The 25,808-nt window shown below is 43.4% G+C and overlaps 1 protein-coding gene across 3 annotated transcripts in view; it reads left to right on the forward strand.

Moving 5' to 3' along the window:
- LOC135525812 (reticulon-1-A-like) overlaps positions 1 to 25,808 on the forward strand; it is a 44,737-nt gene that overhangs the window by 13,024 nt on the left and 5,905 nt on the right. The window contains exons 2-3 of one of the 3 annotated variants that reach the window (XM_064953697.1): positions 7,000 to 7,716; positions 7,956 to 8,630. In XM_064953697.1, the coding sequence (XP_064809769.1) occupies positions 7,000 to 7,716; positions 7,956 to 8,630 (1,392 nt within the window). Of the gene's footprint in view, positions 1 to 6,999; positions 7,717 to 7,955; positions 8,631 to 12,245; positions 12,510 to 23,305; positions 23,412 to 25,808 lie in introns of those variants that run through there. The other 2 variants (XM_064953698.1, XM_064953699.1) reach the window with 2 other exon arrangements.

Below are 25,808 nucleotides of genomic sequence, written 5' to 3' on the forward strand. Positions count from 1 at the left end.
GCTGCAAAATCTGGACCCCTACAAATCATCTGGACCCTCTCTTCCTAAAATTATCTGCCGCAATTGTTTCAACCCCTATTACTAGCCTGTTCAACCTCTCTTTCATATCGTTGGAGATCCCTAAAGACTGGAATGCTGCCGCAGTCATCCCCCTCTTCAAAGGGGGAGACACTCTAGACCCAAACTGTTACAGTCCTATATCCATCCTGCCCTGCCTTTATCAAGTCTTCGAACGCCAAGTTAACAAACAGATCACCGTCCATTTCGAATCCCACCGTACCTTCTCCGCTATGGAATCTGGTATCCAAGCTGATCATGGGTGCACCTCAGCCACGCTCAAGGTCCTAAATTATATCATAACTGCCATCGATAAGAGACAATACTGTGCAGCTGTATTCATCAACCTGGCCAAGGCTTTTGAGTCTGTCAATCACCGCATTCTTATCGGCAGACTCAACAGCCTTGGTTTCTCAAATGACTGCCTCGCCTGGTTCACCAACTACTTCTCTGATAGAGTTCAGTGTGTCAAATCGGAGGGCCTGTGGTCCGGACCTCTGGCAGTCTCTATGGGGGTGCCACAGGGTTCAATACTCAGGCCAACTCTTTTCTCTGTATACATCAATGATGTCGCTCTTGCTGCTGGTGATTCTCTGATCCACCTCTACGCAGATGACATCATTCTGTATACATCTGGCCCTTCTTTGGACACTGTTAACAAACCTCCAGACAAGCTTCAATGCCATACAAGACTCCTTCCATGGCCTCCAACTGCTCTTAAATTCTAGTAAAACTAAATGCATGCTCTTCAACCGATCGCTGCCCGCACCTGCCCACCTGTCTAGCATCGCTACTCTGGACAGTTCTGACTTAGAATATGTGGACAACTACAAATACCTAGGTGTCTGGTTAGACTGTAAACTCTCCTTCCAGACTCACATTAAGCATCTCCAATCCAAAATTAAATCTAGAATCAGCTTCCTATTTCGCAACAAAGCATCCTTCACTCATGCTGCCAAACATACCCTCGTAAAACTGACTATCCTACCGATCCTTGACTTTGGCGATGTCATTTACAAAATAGCCTCCAACACTCTACTCAGCAAATTGGATGCAGTCTATTACAGTGCCATCCATTTAGTTACTAATGCCACATATACTACCCACCACTGCGACCTGTACGCTCTCGTTAGCTGGCCCTCGTTTCATATTCGTCGCCAAACCCACTGGCTCCAGGTCATCTGTAAGTCTTTGCTAGGTAAAGCCCCTCCTTATCTCAGCTCACTGGTCACCATAGCAGCACCTACCCATAGCACGCACTCCAGCAGGTATATTTCACTGGGCATCCCCAAAGCCAACTCCTCCTTTGGCTGCCTTTCCTTCCAGTTCTCTCCTGCCAATGACTGGAACGAATTGCAAATATCACTGAAGCTGGAGTCTTATATCTCCCTCACTAACTTTAAGCATCAGCAGTCAGAGCAGCTTTCCGATCATTGCACTTGTACATAGCCCATCTGTAAATAGCCCACCCAACTACCTCATTCCCATATTGTTATTTATTGTTTGCTTCTTTGCACCCCAGTATCGCTACTTGCACATTCATCTTCTGCACATCTATCACTCCAGTGTTTAATTGCTAAATTGTAGTTATTTCGCCACTATGGCGTATTTATTGCCTTACCTCCCTAATCTTACTACATTTGCACACACTTTATATAGACTTTTCTATTGTGTTATTGACTGTATGTTTGTTTGTGTTACACTCCTTTGCTTTATCTTGGCCAGGTCGCATTTGTAAATGAGAACTTGTTCTCAACTGGCCATCCTGGTTAAATAAAGGTGAAAAAAAAAAAAAAAAAAAAAAAAAAATGTGCATTGGAAGAGATTTCTGAATGTTCTTCGCCCAGCGTACACCCCTCCAACCAGACATGCTTTATCTACTCATTTGCTGGATGCGGAGTTCAACAGAGTTCAATTAAAGGTCAAGCAAATCATAGAGAACGTAGACTGTATTGCAATCATCTCTGATGGGTGGTCGAATGTTTGTGGGCAAGGAATTATTAACTACATCATCTTCACCCCTCAACCAGTATTCGACAAGCGCAGATACAGATGAGCTGAAGGCAGTCATCAATGACCTTGGACCACAGAAGGTATTTGCACTGGTGACAGACAATGTGAACATGAAGGCTGCGTGGTCTAAAGTAGAGGAGTCCTACCCTCACATCACACCCATTGGCTGTGCTGCTCATGCATTGAATCTGCTCCTCAAAGACATCATGGCAATGAAAACAATGGATACACTCTACAAGAGAGCCAAGGAAATGGTTAGGTATGTGAAGGGTCATCAAGTAATAGCAGTAATCTACCTCACCAAGGAAAGTTAGAATAATAAGAGCACCACATTGAAGCTGCTCAGAAACACCCTTTGGGGTGGTGTTGTCATCATGTTTGACAGTCTCCTGGAGGGGAAGGAGTCTCTCCAAGAAATGGCCGTATCACAGTCCGCCGATATGGAAAGCCCCGTCGAGATCCTCCTGGATGATGCATTTTGGGAGAGAGTGGTAAGCAGTCCAAAACTCCTGAAACCTATAGCAGTAGCCATTGCACAGATTTAGGGAGACAATGCCATCCTGTCTGATGTTCAGACTCTGCTCTGCAGTTCTGAAATACATCAAACTAAGTCATTTTTAAAATTAATTTTGGAAGGATTTAATCATTTGCAATTATGTCTACTTATTATATGGTAAAAGGTGTATCTTTCTGGCCTCATATTATATGGTAAATATATCTAATGCAAAACACATCTACATTTAAGTATAAATAATAATTTGCATACAATCCCGTTAATTTCCATATATTCCCGTTAATTCCCATATATTCCAGTTTATTCCCACGGAAGTTTCCACCTCTGAATATTCCCCAAAATGTGCAACCCTAATGGGGAAGGACGGGACATCCTGACCCGTAGGGTATTCAGCCTACATCCTCTGGGGGAGCCTGAAGGTTCCTATGTAAATCCCCCACCCCTCCCCCACCCCCTCATCCTCACCTACCCCAGCAGCTGGATCCAGCCTATTTATAGAGGTACTGCTGCCCAGTGAGAGGTAAAGAGTGGAGAGCAGCTCTGGGGAGCGAGGGGAGGCGCTCACAGCACAGTTAGTGGGGGAGTAAACTAGGCTTTGCACTCAGCTGTGCAAACACAGCACACATTCCAGCAATGGGCCCCACTGTCTGTGCAAGCTGTGTGGGGCAATGCCACGGTAACGGCATTGTGCTTTGACTCAGTTTTTTTCACTTTAAATTGTGTGCCAACCATTGATTTTATTTTATTATTATGCAAACATGTTTTCCAAAAACGGTTAAATATCTGCTACCAATTAAGATTCAAAGATGTCTGCAGAAAGAATGGGGTATCAGCTGTGGCATGGCATCTTGAGTTTGAAAAAATCTATTTTGATTATGGAACTACAGTAAGTAAAGTGGATTCACACCAGGTCACGGAATTATGGTAACGGAATTACATCATTGGTCCCTGATCTGTACTACACAGAGATGCATAATTATGGATAGGAATGTCATTCTTATGTTTCACAAGTTTGGAAAGCGCAGCACAGTAGAGTACAGTGCAGTACAATACAGCATAGCAGAGTAGAGTTTGGTAGAGTACAGTACAATATACTGTATTCTACTCACTGTACTGTGCTATTCATAATTATGAAACATACTGTACGTCTATGATTGGTTCAAATTGGGTCCAGTCCGGTCGGTCTGTGGACCAGGGGGAACTGACAAAATGTTGCCTACTTTTCAACGTCCATGGATGTCCGGTGTCGATCGGTGCTTATGGGTAGTAAGAGCTGGGGGAGGTGACATTAACTGGAGAGGGAGAGGGAGAGTGAGAGAGAGAGAGAAGGGTTGTCCAGACCCTCTTGGTTTGACCAGCAGACAACAAAGACAAGGAATAGTTATGAGCTAAACATAACATATGCCAGAAGGGAGGACAGTAGCAGGTGACCCAATTCAGTTTCAGTAATTCCGTTACCAATTTGGTAATGGAATTACAAGTTTTAATCTCTTAATAATTCATAAACAAAATTTATATAATCAGTAAAATCACTATAACTAATTGTTAGGTCTATCATTACGTGTTACTTCTTTGGACTTGTATCATCCTCCCTCATGAGGGAGAGAAATTAAATAATATCTTAAAGATATGCTAGTTTTGGGCAGTGGTGTAAAGTACTTATGTAAAAAATCTTTAAAGTACTACTGTAGTTTTTTGGAGGAAAATGTACTTCACTTTACTATTTATATTTTGGACAACTTCCTAATCCAAAATCACATTCCTAATTAAAAAATAATGTACTTTTTATTCCATACATTTCCCTGACACCCAAATGTACTAGTTACATTTTGAATGCTGAGCAGGACAGGAAAATGGTCCAATTCACGCACTTATCAAGAGAACATTCCTTGTCATCCCTACTGCCTCTGATCTGGCGGAGTCACTAAACACAAATGCTTCATTTGTAAATGATGTTTGAGTGTTGGAATGTGCCCCTGCCTATCCGTCAAAAAACATGTTTAAAGAATGATGCCGTCTGATTTGCTTAATATGAGGAATTTGAAATTATTTTCACTTTTACTTGAGTCATTTTCTATTAAGGTATCTTTACTTTTACTCAAGTATGACAATTGGGTACTTTTTCCACCACTAGTTTTTGGTGTCTGAATTACAAGGTACAAGGCAATATTTCTTAAACTTACAGAAGGTAAACAATTTCTCCAAAATAGGATGAGTCGATATTAGTTGGTACTTGGCAGGGGCCTTTATGTCAACATTATTGTGTTTTGATGTATTCTGATGCCTTTTAAGTCCCCTTTTCCATCTGCTCATCTAGAAATCAGAGCCTTTACTGATGCCTAATTTTTAAGATTGAAAAAGGTTGAATAATGTATCTATTTCTTCATTTACCAAAAATATAGACTCTTATCTTAAGTAGATGCCACTTAACATAATGTTTACATACCCTATATTACTCATCTCATATGTATATACTGTACTCTATACCATCTACTGTGTCTTCCTGTCTTTATGTAATACATGTATCACTAGCCACTTTAAACTATGCCACTCATGTTTACATACCCTACATTACTCATCTCATATGTATATACTGTACTCGATACCATCTACTGCATCTTGCCTATGCCATTCTGTACCATCACTCATTCATGTATTTTTATGTACATATTCTTCATCCCTTTACACTTGTGTGTATAAGGTAGTTGTTGTGGAATTGTTAGGTTAGGTTACTCGTTGGGGCGGCAGGGTAGCCTAGTGGTTAGAGTGTTGGACTAGTAACAGAAGGGTTGCAAGTTCAAATCCCTGACCTGACAAGGTACAAATCTGTCGTTCTGCCCCTGAACAGGGAGTTAACCCACTATTCCTAGGCTGTCATGGAAAATAAGAATTTGTTCGTAACTGACTTGTCTAGGTAAAATTAAGGTAAAAAAAATACAAATCACTGCATTGTCCGAACTAGAAGCACAAGCATTTCGCTACACTCACATTAACATCTGCTAACCATGTGAAAAATAACATTTGATTTGATTTGACACGCAATTTGATATGTTCCTATGAACTTCACATGTTGGTGCTCATGGGTAATTTTCTATGGAAATGCCCTGTGCAATAACTTTGCACAAAAATGTTGGCTGTCTCCACTGTAAATATTTTCTACTGAGGTCACTGAAACTAAATATTTATTTTCACATTATTTTTGCCGGTAGACGACACATGGAGGGTAACAAAAGATGACTCTTTCGTAACTACTGTTATTGGGATGCCTTTGCATTTTGCAATGCTCTCATACTGTGGTAGCCTTCATGACATACTGGACAGGCCATACCGTAGGTGGAAAGTCACACAGAAAATGATAGGGTACAGTAGTATGTGTGTGTACCTCAGTGACAATCGGCCATCTTGTCAGAGGAGATTTCTGAATACAAACGAGAGATGGGAATGGAAGGAGGAAGGAAGGCCCAAAAAATTGTCAAAGACTCCAGTCACCCAAGTCATAGACTGTTCTCTCTGCTACCGCAAGTCAAGCAGTACCGGAGTCTAGGTCCAAAAGGCTCCTTAACAACTTCTACCCCCAAGCCATAAGACTGCTGAACAACCAATCAAATGGCCACCCGGACTATTTACATTGACACCCCCGTTCCCCCTTTGTTTTTACACTGCTGCTACTCGATGTTTATTATCAATGCATAGTCACTTTACCCCTACCTTCATGTAAAATTACCTTGACTAACCTGTACCCCCGCACATTGACTCGGTACCAGTACCCCATGTATACAGCCTCGTTATTGTTATTTTATTGTGTTACTGTTTATGTAATTGTTCACTTTATTTTATTTAGTAAATATTTTCTATTTCTTGAACTGCATTGTTGGTAAGCATTTCACGGTAAAGTCTACACCTGTTGTATTCAGTGCATGTGACAAATACAATTTTATTTTATTTGAATACAGAACCCATCCCCCGTACCTCAGTCTGAGGATTTTTAGCTGGCGGGATGAGTTTGGGGGTTTGAACAATCCCCCTTTGTATGGCTCAGGGCACAAGTACCCTCTGTTAGTGCTGCATCATGGATCTGCACCGCCATCAGATCTCCCAACTGATTCCCATACTCTCCCTATGATCCCACACATATCCACTATCAGGCCTGGAGTACACATATGTAACATAATCCTGTTATTATTGTCAATTCAACATTGCAACTTGATTGGAACGTGTTTTGAAGAATTTCAACTCTAACGCAGCATTGTCATATTTGCCCCAGTTCACTGTTGACTGAAATATATGAATGACATGTTATGTTGCCTGTGATGCTATCTTCTGCCTATTTCATCTATCCGCTTTTCCATTTGTTTAAGTTTGCCTTATCCAATTGAGGTCTGTGATTAAATCCACTGTCCATCCTCTCCTTCTAGGTGACGCCTTGTCTGACCTTTTCCGGAAGCCCATGAGTGATGATGGTGACCTGTACACCTCACTCCTGTCCAATCAGAGCCATCCCTCAGGCCAGGATGCCTCTTACCTGTCTGATGATCTGAAGCTCTCCTCTGGCCCCTCCTCCCAGGACACCTTCGACTCCTACAGCATCTTTGGTTCCTCCAACACTAAGACGATCACTGACCTGGTTGATGAGATGCCCAAGTCCCTGCTGGGGGGCTCCGAGTCAAAGACCGAGGCCTACAACTACATGGATATCAGCCATGGTGATGACGTCCACAACCAGCACCAGAGCCAGGGGCCCCTGCATAGCCTAGTAGACACTGGGCTGTCTAGCTTGGACTCCCTGGGAGGCTACATGGATAAGAGCCCTGCAGAACACGAGGAGGAGGAAGAGGAAGAGAACCTGGGCCCGGCGCTTGACTCGCACTCCTTCCCTTACGTAGAGGAGCCTTCTGAGGATGAGGAGCTGTCTGACTACCGCTCCTACCGTAACCTGGGCACCCCTCAGACCGCTAGCCCTGTGAAGATCACCCTGACCGAGTCCCACCCCCCTGCTTCTGCCAAACCCACCTCCCCGCAGGCCAATGTGTCTGACAACATCCTCAGCCTGGGCCTGCAGGGCGTTCCCACGGTTACACTCTCTGAGCCAGAGGACGACAGCCCCAACTCCTCCCCCAATGCATCCCCAACAGGTAGCTATCACCCACACTCTCCTACTGTGTTCTAGTGAGTTAGAGAGTTCACTATCAACATGGTCTATGGTCTTGGACTATGGTTTAGCTATGATTTGAAATACAGTATTTCAAGTTTGGTAAAAATGTAAGGTTTTAAGGTTTACAACACATCATAAAAGGACAAAAACATTTTAAAGATGACCCTGACTCTCTCTCTCTGTCTCTCTGTCTCTCTTTCTGTGTGTGTGTGTGTGCAGAGAAAGAATCTCCGTCCCAAGAACTGTTCAAGGCTGTCCCCAGCAGCAAGCCAACCCCAGGCTCCACCAAGACCAGGGAGCAGGATGGCAGTAGTGCAGAGTCAGGGGACTCTGAGATAGAGCTGGTCTCTGAGGATCCTCCCCTGCAGAGCCCCCCCAGCACCAAATCCAGTAACAACCCCTTTGAGCAGCCTCCCCGCAGCAAGGGAGGTTTCAGCCAGACTGGCAACCCCTTCGACAATCCCCCCAGCGCTAAGGGGCCCATATCCTACAGCATCCTGAGGGAGGAGAGGGAGGCTGAGCTGGACAGTGAGCTCTTCATCGAGTCTGCCAATGAGGAGAGCCCCAAGAGAGAGGGGTCCGGCCCCAAACAGGGGGGCAACACCCCTTCACCTCTGATCCCCACCGCTGCTCCCCCCGCCTGCCCTGCCCCAGAGGTGGTTCCAGCCGAGCCTGTCACAAGCTCCATGATGAAATCATCCAATGACAAGAGCAAGAGCCACATGAAGATGGAAGAGGATTGCCCCACCAAGCCCAAGCCCCCCACGGCTGCCGTGCCCCCGGAGGTGAGGTCTGAGAGGCCCCTCCTGGATGACAAGCACATCACTGAGGGGAAGGGAGACCTGACCAAACCTGCTGCGCCAGTCTTTATGGAGGGCTTTGACAAACAGAAAGGTAAGTCCTGTAATTAATCAACTTGTCCTCATCTGTTGATAGAGAATTTGATATGGTATTCTGTAGCCTATTTATTTTCTGCCCATTAACTCTTATAGCCTGCATTCCAACATACAATCTGTGGTGATAAACCTACCTAACTACACTATTATCCCTCCTTGCAGCCGTGTTATCTTTATATCTTTCCTTGTTGCAGTTGTGTTGCCTTTGCATTATATTTCATCACAACATTCCAGAAATTTCACTACCATCTTATCAAACAGGTTGTACGGTATCTGTCGGTGCATTTGTTTGTCAGTGGAGAATCCAGTGGCTGTGTGGTTTGCCGTTTTTTAACACTAGTAACTGCATGTCTTTTACCAGGCTGTTGCTATGACAATGGAATCCCTCTAATACAGCAGGTTGTTCATGCACTGTTTTTACTGCCCTGAGTGTGTGATGCATCAGAAGAGATAGCATGGAAGGTCAAAGAGTGTTGTTATCTCGGCTGTGTTGACAAGGTTGGAAATAAAAAGGGCTGCTATGAGACGGCTAGTTCTGTTCTCTCTGTGCTGTGGTGGGTGTGAGCATCTTGGATTTTGAGCTGCTGCATGATTTCAAGATCTGCTTCCCTCTGGTGGTAGGCTATAGTTACAAAACATGTCTGAGGCCAGCATTTTTACGATGACAATCAACAGAGGCTGAGCCTCTACATCTTTAAAGATATCAACTTATCCCTCACTCTCATTGGATATGTATAGAATTGTTTTGAAACAGCCCTGACTCTCTCACTCCCACATCCCAAACAGGCCATCTGTCTCCTAACTCTTTCAGACAGACATCATCACAGATCACGCCAGAGATCACTTTGCACCACATTGAGCCAGATAGTTCTCTGTGTGTAAAGCCGGACATTTTGTGTTGGCACTTAGAAGAAAGACAACTGTTTGCTTCTTTTTCATCCTTGTTGTAAATAGTGGGTTTATGTAATCCTGTGATGTCAAATCTGGGGCACACACACATCAATTTACGCTTAGGAGGATTCATTTGATGTGCAGATAGATGCAGTGACAAAAATATCACAGTTCACTTATTATCTTATGGTTCCTTTGCTGTCATAGCACAATATCCACCTATAGTATGTAACTGACATTCCTTATTCAGATGGGGAGAATAAAGAGAAATGAAAACATCTGATGTGCTTGAGGAAAAGTCGAAGCCCCTCCCCTCTCCTGGTGTTTACAAACAGACAACCACAGAAGAAGGTTCTCGAATCTCTAAAAGCAGGTCAACCCATTTGATGAAGTTGATATTCCTCCACCACTAGGTGGTGCAGGGCACCATAGACTATAAGAGAGGTCCGTGTGTACGCTGGAGAGTGAAAACAAGCAGAGCAGACATTATGTACCACGGCATGCGCAGCTCCGCAGAAGTTGCCATGGCAACACCGTCCAAGGGGGAGCGCACATCACAGGCTCATATATTTTTTGCCCATTGGCTGTTGCCGTGGTAGAGAGCTTTCTCAAAGCTGCAGCAAGCAGAAAGTGTGAGGGGGATGTCGACAAGGCTGTCTGTGCACTGACTGTACCAATGTCACTGAAATAGAGGGGTCAATGTTAACATTCAAAATCCTGATGATATAGTTATTCTCTATCCAAGCACACAGACTCTGTTTAGACGTGGTATTGTCTGTGTTGGACTCAGCTCCTACATGCATCACTGTGGCAATTCCATGCCATCGTAGCCCAAAAATATTTTTTTGTATCTCAGATTGTTATAGCAATTCTCACATAGTAACTTCATTGGAAGGAAGTAATGTTTGACATGGTTTGTACATTTGTATCACAATTTATTTATTTTTTAATCATATGAAAGTGTCAATTATGGCCCTTTTTAGACCTGTACATGAACCGTACTTGATACAACATCTTGGTGTACTTATACTCCTTATAGTGTTGTCTCAAATTTGGAGTATATCTAGATTCTGAAATTAAAATGTTTCACATTCAAAAAATATTATGTTGTTTGTAGCAATCTACTCTTTAAACACGTCAAATTCCCAGAGTGGGCTCTCTGGTAATTTTAATGATATGACCCGTTTTATACCTAGAAATTGATATTATAGGTAATTAACTGCCATTGCCCCAACTGTAGACCAGGTGTTGTTAGAGCTGCAATCTGACTTTGTTGCCTTACAAAAATCCCTGGTTGGTTTAAAAAGTGTACTTAATGTGGGCAAGACCAAATATGTTGTTTATGTGGTATTGAGATGTGGGATGCATAAGAGATGTTATGATTGATTTTATGATTGATTTTATGAGTTATTATAGGCCTCTGTGATCTAAGTTTTCATGAAGTCACAGCCCTGCTCTACAATTACTCATTCAGCAAATCACCCTTTGAATTCCATTTCCCATTCACTGTGTTGGTGGTGCTCATACAATGTACAATGTAGCAGAGAGCCCACTCTGGAAATGTGATGTACTTGTAGAGTATATCGTTCCAAACAATGTCTTAAAATTAACAAAATCAGAAAGGGTACTTTTCAGATATTCATATTTTTAATGTTGAATAAATGAATGTGAAAGATTTATATTTCAGAATCAAGACATACTCCATATTTTAGATCACACTATAAGGAGTATAATGACATCAAGATGTTGTCTGTATCATGTACAGTTCTCAGATCATAGGGTCTAACAGGAGACATGCATAGGTCTAAAAAGGACCTAAAATGGCCACTCAAAAATTGTTTGTGATACAAATGTAAAAAGCATGTCAAACATCCTTCCTCCTAATGACGTTTATTTGTGAGAATTGCCAGAACAATCTGAGATATCCTAAATATTTTCAGCCTTCGCTGTCATGGAAACGCCCTAGAGCTTTGTCAGGTCATTTGCATTGCTAATGCATCCTGGTGGGACCTAAAGCACAAACTGAACCACAGCCATAAAGCAGTCAACCTTTGAGGGCTATGCCTGTAGGCTACAGTGTTATTAAAAAGACAAGCACTTAAGCTGCTCAATAATTAGTGAGACATATTGAAAATAACTACGGTATTTGTGTCATATTGACCACAAGCTTAAACATTATTTTGTACAAAGCGTAGAAACAAAGGACAGAGGAATTGACTATTTGCTAGATGATTTCTTAGCTACGCTAGGTCCCTTCCCCAGCAGTAGCCTATAGAATCCTCAGTCTTAACACAAAACCTTTTACCCACAGTCTCAATGCTGTGAAGGATGACGTCAGATTTGCTTCAATTGTAATTTCAATCTGGCACCTTATCCGTAAATGATCTTCTATACAATATTGATCATGAAGAAACTAGCCCCAAAAATGGAAGCATGAGGGGTGGGCTAGGAAGTATGACAGTGCACCTGCCTGCTTCCGACTGAGCTTAATCAAAGGGCATGTTGGTTAACTCTTTCACTACCAAACTCCCAGCCCACCACCTAGTCTGCTCTGAGAATCAGGATAAGCATGAGGACTTTTATTGTGAAGGGATGCCTACCCCCCCGCACTAAATCATTGCATGGATGATTTGCTGCAGTAGCGACTGTGGTGTGGCGTTTATTCGATCACCCCCCCCCCCACACACACCCCCTCTCCTCCTTCTGTTCTCGCTAACACTGCTCCACAGCATCATTCTGTTTTTTCCGCGAGCCAGCAGTACCTTGGAAACCTTGACTCCCTCCCTCTCGTCTCCGCATCTCATCATTCCAACTATTCATGCCTTTGTGAGATGAGTGAGTGAATCAGTGGCACAAGAAGAAGAAGAGCTAGAAGAAAACGGAGAAGACCAAGAGAAAGGAAAATCAGGGAGATTGATCATCAGCATGCAGGCCACTGCAGACGGTATCAAGAAGGAGTGCTCCTGGAGTAGCTGGAAAGGCCAGGGTACTGATGTGTTTGCTGTGTTTATTGTGTAAATCAAATCACATTTTATTGGTCACATACACATGTTTAGCAGATGTTATTGCGGGTGTAGCGAAATGCTTGTGCTTCTAGCTCCGACAGTGCAGCAATATCTAACAAGTAATATCTAACAGTTTCACAACATATACCCAAAATACACGTAAATCTAAGTAAGGAATGGATTTTCTGTCTCTGTTTGTGTGTTAGGAGTGTGTGTATCTAGGCTGTGAGTGGTGATCTGATTTGTGTGTATGTATGAGGTGCACATGTAGTCTATTTATGCTGCGAGTGCAAAGCTCTAGTTGTGTTTGTGTGAAAGGGGGATGTTGCATGTATGGTCGTGGTGGTATCCAAGGTGTGTGTTAGTCGGGGCCTGGGTGAACAGGCTTAGCTATTTACCCCCGTCCCCCCGTCTCACAGCAGACACGCCCTGATCACGCTCTCTGTGTGCCGTGTGAGACAAAGGGGAAAAAGAGGGTGGGAGGGTGGGTGGCTGTGAGACGTTGCTGATTATGATGACGAATGTATATATACATGCTGTGAGACGTCTGTTGTTCAGTGTCTGTGTGTGTTTTGTGTGTGTGTGTGTGTGTGTTAAGGTGAAACTCTATGTTGGACCAAGGTGTGTCATTGTTATCGCCCTCCCAGTGTGACGCTCTGTGGGGGAGCTGTTTTCATGCCGGAGACTTTGAGCTATTTTTGTGTGCGAGGCTGTTGGAGCATCCGGATGGCACTGACGGACTGTCTCCATGGCAACCAGGCCACACCCATCCTAATTACATCAGTCTCATCCATCGGCTGCCAGGGCACCTTGCAGCGACTGGGAAAGAAAGGCACAGCCTCCGTCTGCCTTTTTCTCCATCATGGTGTGCATTAGTATTGCCTGACGAGGAGAGAAAATGGTGTCCCTTCCTCCTCCTTGCCTTTCCAGCTGGCTGTCATTTTCTATTGCAGCCATGCTTATTGTAGGAGAGAGATGGGGTTGGTTGGTCTGCCTTTTCCTTACCTGTGAATGAAACTGAGTGATTTTAAGATTTAAAATGGAGAATAGAATCTCCAAATTAAAATGCAAGACTAATAGCCTATAAATCTCTTTATAAAATATACAGAGAAGGAGCCACACAGGTCTATGTGGATACTTTATTTTCATTGAACAATAACCAGTTCCTTTCATTCAGTCACAGAGTTGTGAGCATAATAGCTTGTATTCTCTGAGCTTTCACTATAGAAGGGTTGGTTGTTTAGCAACAAAAGTGACGCGTGCGCAATTATGGGGCAAAACAGACTGGTTTCACTTAGCTTGTTGATAACATACATAATTTCTCAAATACATTGTTACAGTTGTTGGTTAGCTAGCTAGTGAATCTTAGCCATATTAGCATTGACAATGATACACCTTGGTCCAACATAGAGTTTCACCTTAACACACACAAAACACACACAGATAAATTATAAAATTGACCAGTTGGATGTTCTTTAGTTTGAATAAGCTGTTGAAGCAAAGACACAGGTTTGGATACATGTTTGATCATGCTGGCTTGGGGCATGGTTTGAGCCAGTGTCGTTGACTTTAGTGGTCTAACCGGGTCAGGCTCAAACTGGTTCACTCTGCCTCTACCTAAAAATGTAGAACATAATCTGACTACAAATCTGAAGAATGAGGAATATTGCATCAGCTTGTTGAGTATCAGAAGCAGAAATCATACAGGCCTGTATCAGTGATCAGGGTTTGTCTGCGTGCCACGGTACCTACTGTACGTTTTGGTTCAACATCTTGTGTTCATGCTGGCTGGGCAGGACAGTAATCCCCAGGGTCTCTACAAACCAGAGAGCTTGACAGAACCTCACCCGTGACTCACTCTGTGAAATAGGCTATAGGCCTATACCAATTGTTTACTGTGCAGTACCAATGTGAAAGCAAAGCCTGCTATCTAGCGCTAAGCCTAATAAAAGGGAATTAGATGCTGAACAAATTATTAATGGGACTTGCAAACGTCTCATTCTAAATCTCTACCATACTTCTGACTTATTGGCTAGTTATTATGAGCACTCCATCCCTCCTACACCGTTTAAGATAGAAACGTCATTCAAACTTTAAAACGTTCAGACAGATCTGGAATAGTGTGGTTACATACTTTTGATATACACTGCTCAAAACAATAAAGGGAACACTAAATTAACACATCCTAGATCTGAATGAATGAAATATTCTTATTAAATACTTTTTTCTTTACATAGTTGAATGTGCTGACAACAAAATCACACAAAAATTATCAATGGAAATCAAATTTATCAACCCATGGAGGTCTGGATTTGGAGTCACACTCAAAATTAAGGTGGAAAACCACACTACAGGCTGATCCAACTTTGATGTAATGTCCTTAAAACAAGTCAAAATGAGGCTCAGTAGTGTGTGTGGCCTCCACATGCCTGTATGACCTCCCTACAATGCCTGGGCATGCTCCTGATGAGGTGGCGGATGGTCTCCTGAGGGATCTCCTCCCAGACCTGGACTAAAGCATCCGCCAACTCCTGGACAGTCTGTGGTGCAACGTGGCGTTGGTGGATGGAGCGAGATATGATGTCCCAGATGTGCTCAATTGGATTCAGGTCTGGGGAACGGGCGGGCCAGTCCATAGCATCAATGCCTTCCTCTTGCAGGAACTGCTGACACACTCCAGCCACATGAGGTCTAGCATTGTCTTGCATTAGGAGGAACCCAGGGCCAACCGCACCAGCATATGGTCTCACAAGGGGTCTGAGGATCTCATCTCGGTACCTAATGGCAGTCAGGCTACCTCTGGCGAGCACATGGAGGGCTGTGCGGCCCCCCAAAGAAATGCCACCTCACACCATGACTGACCCACCGCCAAACCAGTCATGCTGGAGGATGTTGCAGGCAGCAGAACGTTCTCCACGGCGTCTCCAGACTCTGTCACGTCTGGCACGTGCTCAGTGTGAACCTGCTTTCATCTGTGAAGAGCACAGGGCGCCAGTGGCGAATTTGCCAATCTTGGTGTGCTCTGGCAAATGCCAAACGTCCTGCACGGTGTTGGGCTGTAAGCACAACCCCCACATGTGGACGTTGGGCCCTCATACCACCCTCATGGAGTCTGTTTCTGACCATTTGAGCAGACACATGCACATTTGTGGCCTGCTGGAGGTCATCTGCAGGGCTCTGGCAGTGCTCCTCCTGCTCCTCCTTGCACAAAGGCGGAGGTAGCGGTCCTGCTGCTGGGTTGTTGCCCTCCTACGGCCTCCCCACGTCTCCTGATGTACTGGCCTGTCTCCTGGTAGCGCCTCCATGCTCTGGACACTACGCTGACAGACACAGCAAACTTTCTTGCCACAGCTCGCATTGATGTGCCATCCTGGATGAGCTGCACTACCTGAGCCACTTGTGTGGGTTGTAGACTCCGTCTCATGCTACCACTAGAGTGAAAGCACCGCCAGCATTCAAAAGTGACCAAAACATCAGCCAGGAAGCATAGGAACTGAGAAGTGGTCTGTGGTCACCACCTGCAAAACCACTCCTTTATTGGGGGTGTCTTGCTAATTGCCTATAATTTCCACCTGTTGTCTATTCCATTTGCACAACAGCATGTGCAATTTATTGTCAATCAGTGTTGCTTCCTCAGTGGAAGGTTTGATTTCACAGAAGTGTGATTGACTTGGAGTTACATTGTGTTGTTTAAGTGTTCCCTTGATTTTTTTGAGCAGTGTATTTTATGCTTTTTAACCTATTAAGCTTTTTGTATTATTTTCCCCCAAACTTCACATAAATGGGACTTTTTTCAACATTCTAAAGCATTCCCCATTGTTAGACAGTCACATGACTTCCAACAGGTCATTCACTGTAAACAATGCAATTTTAGACACAAATCAGCTACTTTGACCACTTTCCCAACAACTTAGGCAAAAGGTTAGAGCATATGAAATGTCCCTCTGCTTGTCTGCTATTCAAGTCCGAAATCAGAACAGAAATATATTTTGCCAATCAAAGGGTGGAGCTGTTTTAGTAACCGTGTCAACAGTAAGCAGGTGACGCCAACCTTTGTCCTATAGTGATTATGTACCCATATATATATATGGGTACATATATTTGTTGGTCCCATGTTTCATGAGCTGAAATAAAAGATCCCAGAGACGTTCCATATGCACAAAAAGCTTATTTCTCTAAAATGTTGTGCAGGCTGTGTAAGAGCTATTTGACCAAGAAGGAGAGTGGTGCATCAGATGACCTGGCCTCCACAATCACCCGACATCAACCCAATTAAGATGGTTTGGGATGAGTTTGACCGCAGAGTGAAGAAAAAGCAGCTAAAAAGTGCTCAGCATATGTGGGAACTCCTTTAAGACTGTTGGAAAATAATTCCAGGTGACTACCTCATGAAGCTGGTTGAGAGAATGCCAAGAGTGTGTAAAGCTGTCATCAAGGCAAAGGATAGCTACTTTGAAGAATCTAAAATATATTTTGATTTGTTTAACCCTTTTTTGGTTACGACATGATTCCATATGTGTTATTTCATAGTTTTGATGCCTTCACTACTATTCTACAATGTAGAAAATAGTAAAAATAAAGAAAAACCCTGGATTAGGTGTCCAAACTTTTGACTGGTACTGTACACTGATCAAAAATATAAACACAACATGTAAAATGTTGGTCCCATGTTTAATGAGCTGAAATAAAAGATCCCAGAAATGTTCCATATGCACAAAAAGCTTATTTCTCTAAAATGTTGTGCCACTAATTTGTTTACCTCCGTGTTAGTGGGCATTTCTCCTTTGCCCAGATAACCCATCCACTTGACATGTGTGGCATATCAATAAGCTGATTAAACAGCATGATCATTACACAGATGCACCTAAAAGGCCACTCTAAAATGTGCAGTTTTGTCACATAACACAATGCTACAGATGTTTCAAGTTTTGAGGGAACATGCAATTGGCATACTCACTGCAGGAATGTCCACCAGAGCTGTTGCCAGAGAATTGAATGTTAATTTCTCTACCATAAGCCGTCATGTATATCACGTACAACCACAGACCACACCAGCCCAGGACATCCACATATGGCATTTCTGTCATGTCTTATTATGTCTGTTCCTGTCCTTTCTCTTCACTCTGTCTCTCTCTGCTGGTCTTATTAGGTTACCTTCTCTTTCTCTCCTTCTCCAGCTGTTCCTCATCTCCCCTAACTAGCTCATTCACCCTTTCCCCACCTGTTCCCTTTTTTCCCTCTGATTAGGTCTCTATTTCTCTCTCTGTTCCTGCTACTTTCGGTGTCAGATTCTCGTTTGTGTTTCTCTTGCCAGAAGCAAGCTATCGTCTCGTTTGCTTCATCCTAGTCCTATCCTGTCGGAGTCTGCCTGGCAGGTGCATCCTGCACTCTACTAACTATCTTTTGTTTGCACCGTGTCCAGTTCATCATATGCTACGTGTGATCAGCTACCACCGTTCCTCTGTGACCCGCACCGACCCAGAGCGACCTGCAGCCTGTCGCCGCTACCCAGCTATTCATCAGAGGGACTTTATGTTTCATTTGTCACCCTCTCTGCGGGTATTCTATTGTGCCATTGACAACGTCGGAAGAGGATCTATGCCATTCCTGTTTTTTCATTAAAAGAACTCTGTTTCTGTTAAAACCGCTTTTGGGTCTTCACTCAAGTACATAACAATTTCCACCTGTAAGATCATTTGAGACCAGCCACCCGGACAGCTGATGAAACTGTGGATTTACACAACTGAATTTTTTTTGCACAAACTGTAAGAAACCGTTTCTGGGAAGCTCATCTGTATGCTCGTTGTACTCACCACGGTCTTGGCCTGACTGCAGTTTGGCGTCGTAACCAACTTCACTAGGCAAATGCTCACTTTCGATGGCCACTGGCATGCTGGAGAATTTTGCTCTTCACAGATTAATCCCGGTTTCAACTGTACCGGGCAGATGGCAGACAGCGTGTATGGCGTGGTGTGGGTGAGGGTTTGCTGATGTCAACGTTGTGAACAGAGTGCCCCATGGTGGCGATGGGGTTATGGTATGGGCAGGCATAAGCTACGAACAATGAACACAACTGCGTTTTATCAATGGCAATTTGAATACACAGCGATACCGTGACGAGATCCAGAGGCCCATTGTCATGCCATTCATACGCCACAGTCACTTCGTGTTTCAGCAAGATAATGCATGGCCCCATGTTGCAAGGATCTCTACACAATACCTGGAAGCTGAAAATGGCCCAGTTCTTCAATGGCCTGCATACTCACTAGACATGTCACCCATTGAGCATATTTGGAATACTCTGGATCGACATGTACAACAGCGTGTTCCAGTTCACACAGCCATTGAAGAGGAGTGGTACAACATGCCACAATCAACAGCTTGATCAACTCTATGCAAAGGAGATGTGTCACGCTGCATGAGGCAAATGATAGTCACTGGTTTTCTGATCCACGCCTCTACCTTTTTTAAGGTTTCTGTGACCAACAGATGCATATCTGTAATCCCAGGCATGTGAAATCCATACATTAGGGCCTAATGAATTTATTTATTAACTGTAACTCAGTAAACTGTTTGAAATTGTTGCATGTTTATATTTTTGTTCAGTGTATATCACATACGATGGTATTGACCCCTATTGGCCAACCAATAAATAATACTTGACTAAACCGTTGGGCTAATCGAATGCTACAACTGGACGAATCATAATGACATATAAAGTTGTTGAAAGCCTAGGCCAAGGCTAAGTGCAGGCAAATATTTAATAATATTCCTTTCTGGTGGAGGAGCTCCAGCATGGAATAGGTATGTGTGTCGCACACATGACGGAGCGGTGACAGTCTGATAAGGAACGTCCTCCGACGCCAGATGGTTGAAATGTCAAAACGATCTCTGAACCAATTATATTAATTTGGGGACAGGTCGATAAGCAAACATTTATAGAAATTTCGCTAGCTAGCGTGCTGTTGCTAGCTAATTTGTCCTGGGATATAAACATTGGGTTGTTATTTTACCTGAAATGCAAGTCATGGTCCTCTACTCTGACAATTCATCCACAGATAAAATGGTAAACCGAGTTTGTTTCTAGTGATCTCTCCTACTTCAGGCTTCTTCTTCTTCTTTGGACTTTATATGGAGGTTGGCAACCAACTTGAAGGTGCATTACCACCACCAACTGGACTGGAGTGTGGACCTCAGTTCATCTTTCAATCACCCACGTGGGATATGCTCCTAAAAACCAATGAGGAGATAGGAAAGGCGGAACTTGCAGCGCATTAAGCATCACAAATAGAACCATGTTCAATTTTAGCACCTGGCTACGCACACGCAATGATTGAATAACATGTATGTGTACATTTATTTTGCAACACGAGCAGTGTGGTCAGCATGTTATCGTAGTGAGTAAGGTTAACATCATGGGCTGGATAGAGGCAGTCTACCACGTTCAGAACTGAATAATAGTGGATTTATTTGCCTCATAAAATAATTGTAAAAGAATAAATAAATAATAGTCTAATAGCACAAACTATCGCTTATAAAGCTGTGATTTAAGAATAGCCTAGGCTATAGACTTTCATACTTGTTCTTTTTGAAAGTGGCAACTTTAGGACAACACCTTCTTAGGCTAGAACATTTGGGAACTTTAACTTCTCTTAAAGCTTTATGATAGACCTAGTAGGAGGATAGGTTATTGGCCATTTGGTTTTCAACTTCGTGTAGAGGGATTTTCTTGGTCCGCATGGATCATCTCTTTCTTAATAAGCTTAAACTTTATTAAACTGGTCATTAGCTGTTTTCTATAGGCTATTGATATTGTTTATTTTCTCTCATTATTAACTCTGTTACCTTCATTGTTTGATCGGGGGAAAGCGATGCATACAATCATGAGTGTAGCCTGTAGCCCAAAGTCCTATTCATAGCCTATTGAATGGAAAGAGAGGGGAATATAGGCAACCAATTCTTTTTTACAGCTAGACACAAGAAAGTCAAGGAGTGTCCGACAGAGAGAGAGAGAGAGAGAAACAATATTTTCTGACTGGACCTTTTGCGCTGCTTGGGTGGAATTCTTCTCTCTGACTGGCCTACATTTCTCTCTTGCGCTCTGTATATAACAGAAAGTATTTATTTAAATAGGCTTTGGAAAATAGGAAAAGGCCAATTCCTCTGGAATGTCACTTGCGTGCTCCCCTGCTGTGTGCCGCGAGACGCCGTTCTTCACTGCGCAGCGCCAGTAAAGTTAAAAGGCTAAACCATCATCTGTCACATCACTGTGTCATCACCATCGACTATGGCTGTCAATCATCGTCAGTAGACGATGCTACAGTGCCTTGCGAAAGTATTCAGCCCCCTTGAACTTTGCGACCTTTTGCCACATTTCAGGCTTCAAACATAAAGATATAAAACTGTATTTTTTTGTGAAGAATCAACAACAAGTGGGACACAATCATGAAGTGGAACGACATTTATTGGATATTTCAAACTTTTTTAACAAATCAAAAACTGAAAAATTGGGCGTGCAAAATTATTCAGCCCCCTTAAGTTAATACTTTGTAGCACCACCTTTTGCTGCGATTACAGCTGTAAGTCGCTTGGGGTATGTCTCTATCAGTTTTGCACATCGAGAGACTGACATTTTTTCCCATTCCTCCTTGCAAAACAGCTTGAGCTCAGTGAGGTTGAATGGAGAGCATTTGTGAACAGCAGTTTTCAGTTCTTTCCACAGATTCTCGATTGGATTCAGGTCTGGACTTTGACTTGGCCATTCTAACACCTGGATATGTTTATTTTTGAACCATTCCATTGTAGATTTTGCTTTATGTTTTGGATCATTGTCTTGTTGGAAGACAAATCTCCGTCCCAGTCTCAGGTCTTTTGCAGACTCCATCAGGTTTTCTTCCAGAATGGTCCTGTATTTGGCTCCATCCATCTTCCCATCAATTTTAACCATCTTCCCTGTCCCTGCTGAAGAAAAGCAGGCCCAAACCATGATGATGCTGCCACCACCATGTTTGACAGTGGTTATGGTGTGTTCAGGGTGATGAGCTGTGTTGCTTTTACGCCAAACATAACGTTTTGCATTGTTGCCAAAAAGTTCAATTTTGGTTTCATCTGACCAGATCACCTTCTTCCACATGTTTGGTGTGTCTCCCAGGTGGCTTGTGGCAAACTTTAAACAACACTTTTTATGAATATCTTTAAGAAATGTCTTTCTTCTTGCCACTCTTCCATAAAGGCCAGATTTGTGCAATATACGACTGATTGTTGTCCTATGGACAGAGTCTCCCACCTCAGCTGTAGATCTCTGCAGTTCATCCAGAGTGATCATGGGCCTCTTGGCTGCATCTCTGATCAGTCTTCTGCTTGTATGAGCTGAAAGTTTAGGGACGGCCAGGTCTTGGTAGATTTGCAGTGGTCTGATACTCCTTCCATTTCAATATTATCGCTTGCACAGTGCTCCTTGGGATGTTTAAAGCTTGGGAAATCTTATAAAGCTGTGATTTAAGGCACTGTATCTTAACATCACCCAACTGTAGTAGGCTAACTTCCCACTGACTGCCTTGAAACTTTGAATTTGTTAACTACAGCACAGGGGGAGCACATTCTAAGAATGACACAATCAGTAATTCATGTAACTTTTGACACAGCCACTACTTTGACCACTTTCCTAACAACCTGGTGTATTAAATATTAGTCTACTTCTCTGCTATTCAAATCGGAACAGAAATATCTTCTAAGATATTATGAAATCTACTTCTCTGCGACCCAGATCTGAAATCAGAACAGAAATAGTTTCAACCAATCAATTGGTTCAACTACCACAAAAATACTTTTAACCAGATTTTTTTTTTAACTTAATGCAAAATTACCATCTAGTTTGAAAACGGTATTATTCACCAATAGTCTTCCTTGAAAAGAATAAGCAAAACACGTTTTTTAAAACACGTTTTGTTTTCTTCTCTTGGGTGGCAGTATTTTGTCAGTAAAAGAAAATGTAGGCTAGTTCCAGACAATTGCATGATTTGTAATATGATTCAAGGATTGGCATTTTAGATGACAACCCAAACTCAGCCATCAAACTCCATTAAGCCTTTATTATGGTATTTAAACCGTGTCAGATTCTATCAGCAGCGTTTAGAAACCATGTCTATGACGTTTGTGTCTGTTGTTTTGACGGCTTCCTGTTAAACCGTCCCTTTGTCCTTTTGTGTTGAACAATAAAGGCTGGGTGTGTCGGTGTAGACACGTTACGTGTCCCTCATTCCACATATTCAGAGCAAGTGAATCTGTCTCAGTCCCCCAGGGAGTGCTTTCGCTCTCTCCCTCCATCTCTCTCATTCTCTCTCCTTCCTCCTCTCTATCTGTGAGTGGGGAGAAAATGCAGCACCGTAGCTATGGTAATTACACCAGGCAGGTGCTCACAGAGCTGAAGCATTTTAATAGAGCAGTACATTTCAGTCTGCATCTTTCATCCTCACTGTAAGGTCATATAACACCCTCACAGACGTTGCAGATCTGCTGAGAAACCCACTCAGTAGATGGTATACTGCCAATGAAGTCACATGCTGCAGGTTATAGATATGAGAATAAATGATGGGAAAGAATTCCATCTTCCTGTCTGGTGGAGGGAGATACCCAGCCACCATTTTGAATAAGATAGTCACTTTATTTTTGCCCTTGCTTGGCAGTCTTAAAAGAGCTCACTGAGAGGGTGTGTGTACGAGTGTGTGCTGGATCGCAGCTCAGGTCTCTGGCAACCTATCCCCTTAACCCACCCCCAGACCAATGACTAGCCTGTGTGCTTGTGGCCACTCCCCCTTCATGCTCTCCTTTTGTCTGTGGATAAAGCAGCTGCCTCTATCCCTGTTCAGCCATGGGAGCCACAGGTCAGTACACACGCTTCTACTGCACTAGCTAAAGCTTTTCTCTCTTTGTGCAATCTGTAGATCAGATCACAATGCACATATGCTGCTGTATGTCAAGTCTCTCTGGCATTGCTGTCCTGCCTGTCTGTTTTACGGCTGCTTCGCTTGGTGCGTGTGTGAATTGTTATTTTTTTGCATCTCCATTTTAAGCAATACAGTAGATAAATGGCAAATCATAGTGAGTTTCTGAGTAGTTATTGATTACAGGGAAAGAGGTTAGTCCGTATTGGTTATTGAGAAGGGAAGCTCAGTATTGGTGATTTGGGCAGATGATTATGGGGGTATGGCAAAATGTGCACCCGCCCCTCACAAAGTGAGAGGGTCAGTGGTGGTAAAATTAGAGTCCTTTCAGCACCCAGTTTTAGAACACCTTTTTGGCATCCATAGATGCCTGTTAGAAATCAAGATGGCCATCATCTCTGTGCCGCTCACAGCTCCACAGCTAAAATTAGAGCAGGAAGGCGGATGGGCAGGCACGAGGGCTTAGGGAGGAAGGAGAAGACACCCAGAGCACGCAGCCGTTTTTCACTCCTCTATGGAACAGGAGCACAAACTCTTTGGAACAGGCTTTGTCTCCTCCTCCTCGTAAAACAGAGGGCTTGCAGGTGTCACATCAACAGTTGAACATTGAAATACATGAATGTACACTGTGCCACAGTCACTGGATGTGGAGGAGCTGGCTCACAACTGTGGGTGAACCAGACACTTTTCTCATGGAAACAAGCCTGTGTTTCCAGCCAACACAGGAGAGGGCTGTGGGGGTCACTTGAGCTGAGCTGGAACGGTACACTGACTCAGGCCTAATCCAGGGGTGACAAACCTCTGCCGTCTTTGTTGGGGGCTGAAAACATACTGAGTCTTATGCCCAAAAACCATAAATAGCAAGACATGGTGCCAGTCTTTTAATATACCATTGAATTGGATGTGTACTGAACATGGCAGGTAGCCTAGTGGTTAGAGCGTTGGGCCACTAGATCAAATCCCCGAGCTGACAAGGTAAAAATCTGTCGTTCTGCCCCTGAAAAAGGCAGTTAACCCACTGTTCCTAGGCTGTCATTGTAAATAAGAATGTGTTCTTAACTGACTTGCCTAGTTAAATGTAAAGTGTTGGTTTCATGAGCTGAAAGAAAATAAATGTTGTATTTGCATAAAAAGCTTATTTCTCTCAAATTTTGTGCACAAACTTGTTTGCGTCCCTGTCAGTGAGCATTTCCCCTTTGTCAAGATAATCCATCAACCTGACAGGTGAGGCATATCAAGAAGCTGATTAAACAGCATGGTAATTACACAGGTGCACCTTGTGCTGAGACAATAAAAGGCCACTGTAAAATGTGCAGGTTTGTCACACAAGGGAGCGTGCAAATGACATACTCACTGCAGAAGTGTCCACCAGACCTGTTACCAGAGAACTGAAAGTTAATTTCTCTAACATAAGCCACCTCGTTTTAGAGAATGTGGCAGTACATCCAAATGGCCTCACAACAGCAGACTATGTGTAACCACGCAAACCCAGGACCTCCACATTCGGCTTCTTCACCTGCGATATCGTCTGAGACCAGCCACCCAGACAGCTGATAAAACTGTGGGTTTGCACAACTGAAGAATTTCTGCACAAACTGTCAGTAACCTCAGGGAAGCTCATCTGAGTGCTCGTCGAACCTCACTAGGGACTTGACTTGACTGCAGTTTGGTGTCGTAACCGACATCAGTGGGCAAATGCTCACCGTCGAGGGCCACTGGCACACTGAAGTGTGTTCTTCATGGACGAATCCCGGTTTCAGGTGTACCCAGGCAGATGGCGTCATGTGGGCGACGGTTTGCTGATGTCAACGTTGTGAACAGAGTGCCCCATGGTAGCGGTGTGGTTATGGTATGGGCAGGCATAAGCTATGGACAACGAATGCATTGAGATACGTTGATGAGATCCTGAGGCATATTGTCATGCCATTCATCTGCTGCCATCACCTCATGTTTTAGCATGTTTTCAAAAGGGTCTGTACACAATTATTGGAAGCTAAAAATGTCCCAGTTCTTCCATGGCCTGCATACTCACCAGACATGTCACCCATTGAGCATGTTTGGGATGCTTTGCATCAACGCATATAACAGTGTGTTCCAGTCCCCGCCAGTATTCAGCAACTTCGCACAGCCATTGAAGAGTGGGACAACATTCCACTGGCCACAGTCAACAGCCTGATCAACTCTATGCAAAGGAGATCTTGCGCTGCATGAGGCAAATGGTCACACCAGACACGGACTGGTTTTCTGATCCATGCCTCTACTTTTTAAGTTATCTGTGACCAACAGATTCATATTTGTATTCCCAGTAATGTGAAATCCATAGATCAGATCAAATAA

The sequence above is a fragment of the Oncorhynchus masou genome, chromosome 32 (genome assembly GCF_036934945.1).
Source record: "Oncorhynchus masou masou isolate Uvic2021 chromosome 32, UVic_Omas_1.1, whole genome shotgun sequence".
Taxonomy (NCBI): domain Eukaryota; kingdom Metazoa; phylum Chordata; class Actinopteri; order Salmoniformes; family Salmonidae; genus Oncorhynchus; species Oncorhynchus masou.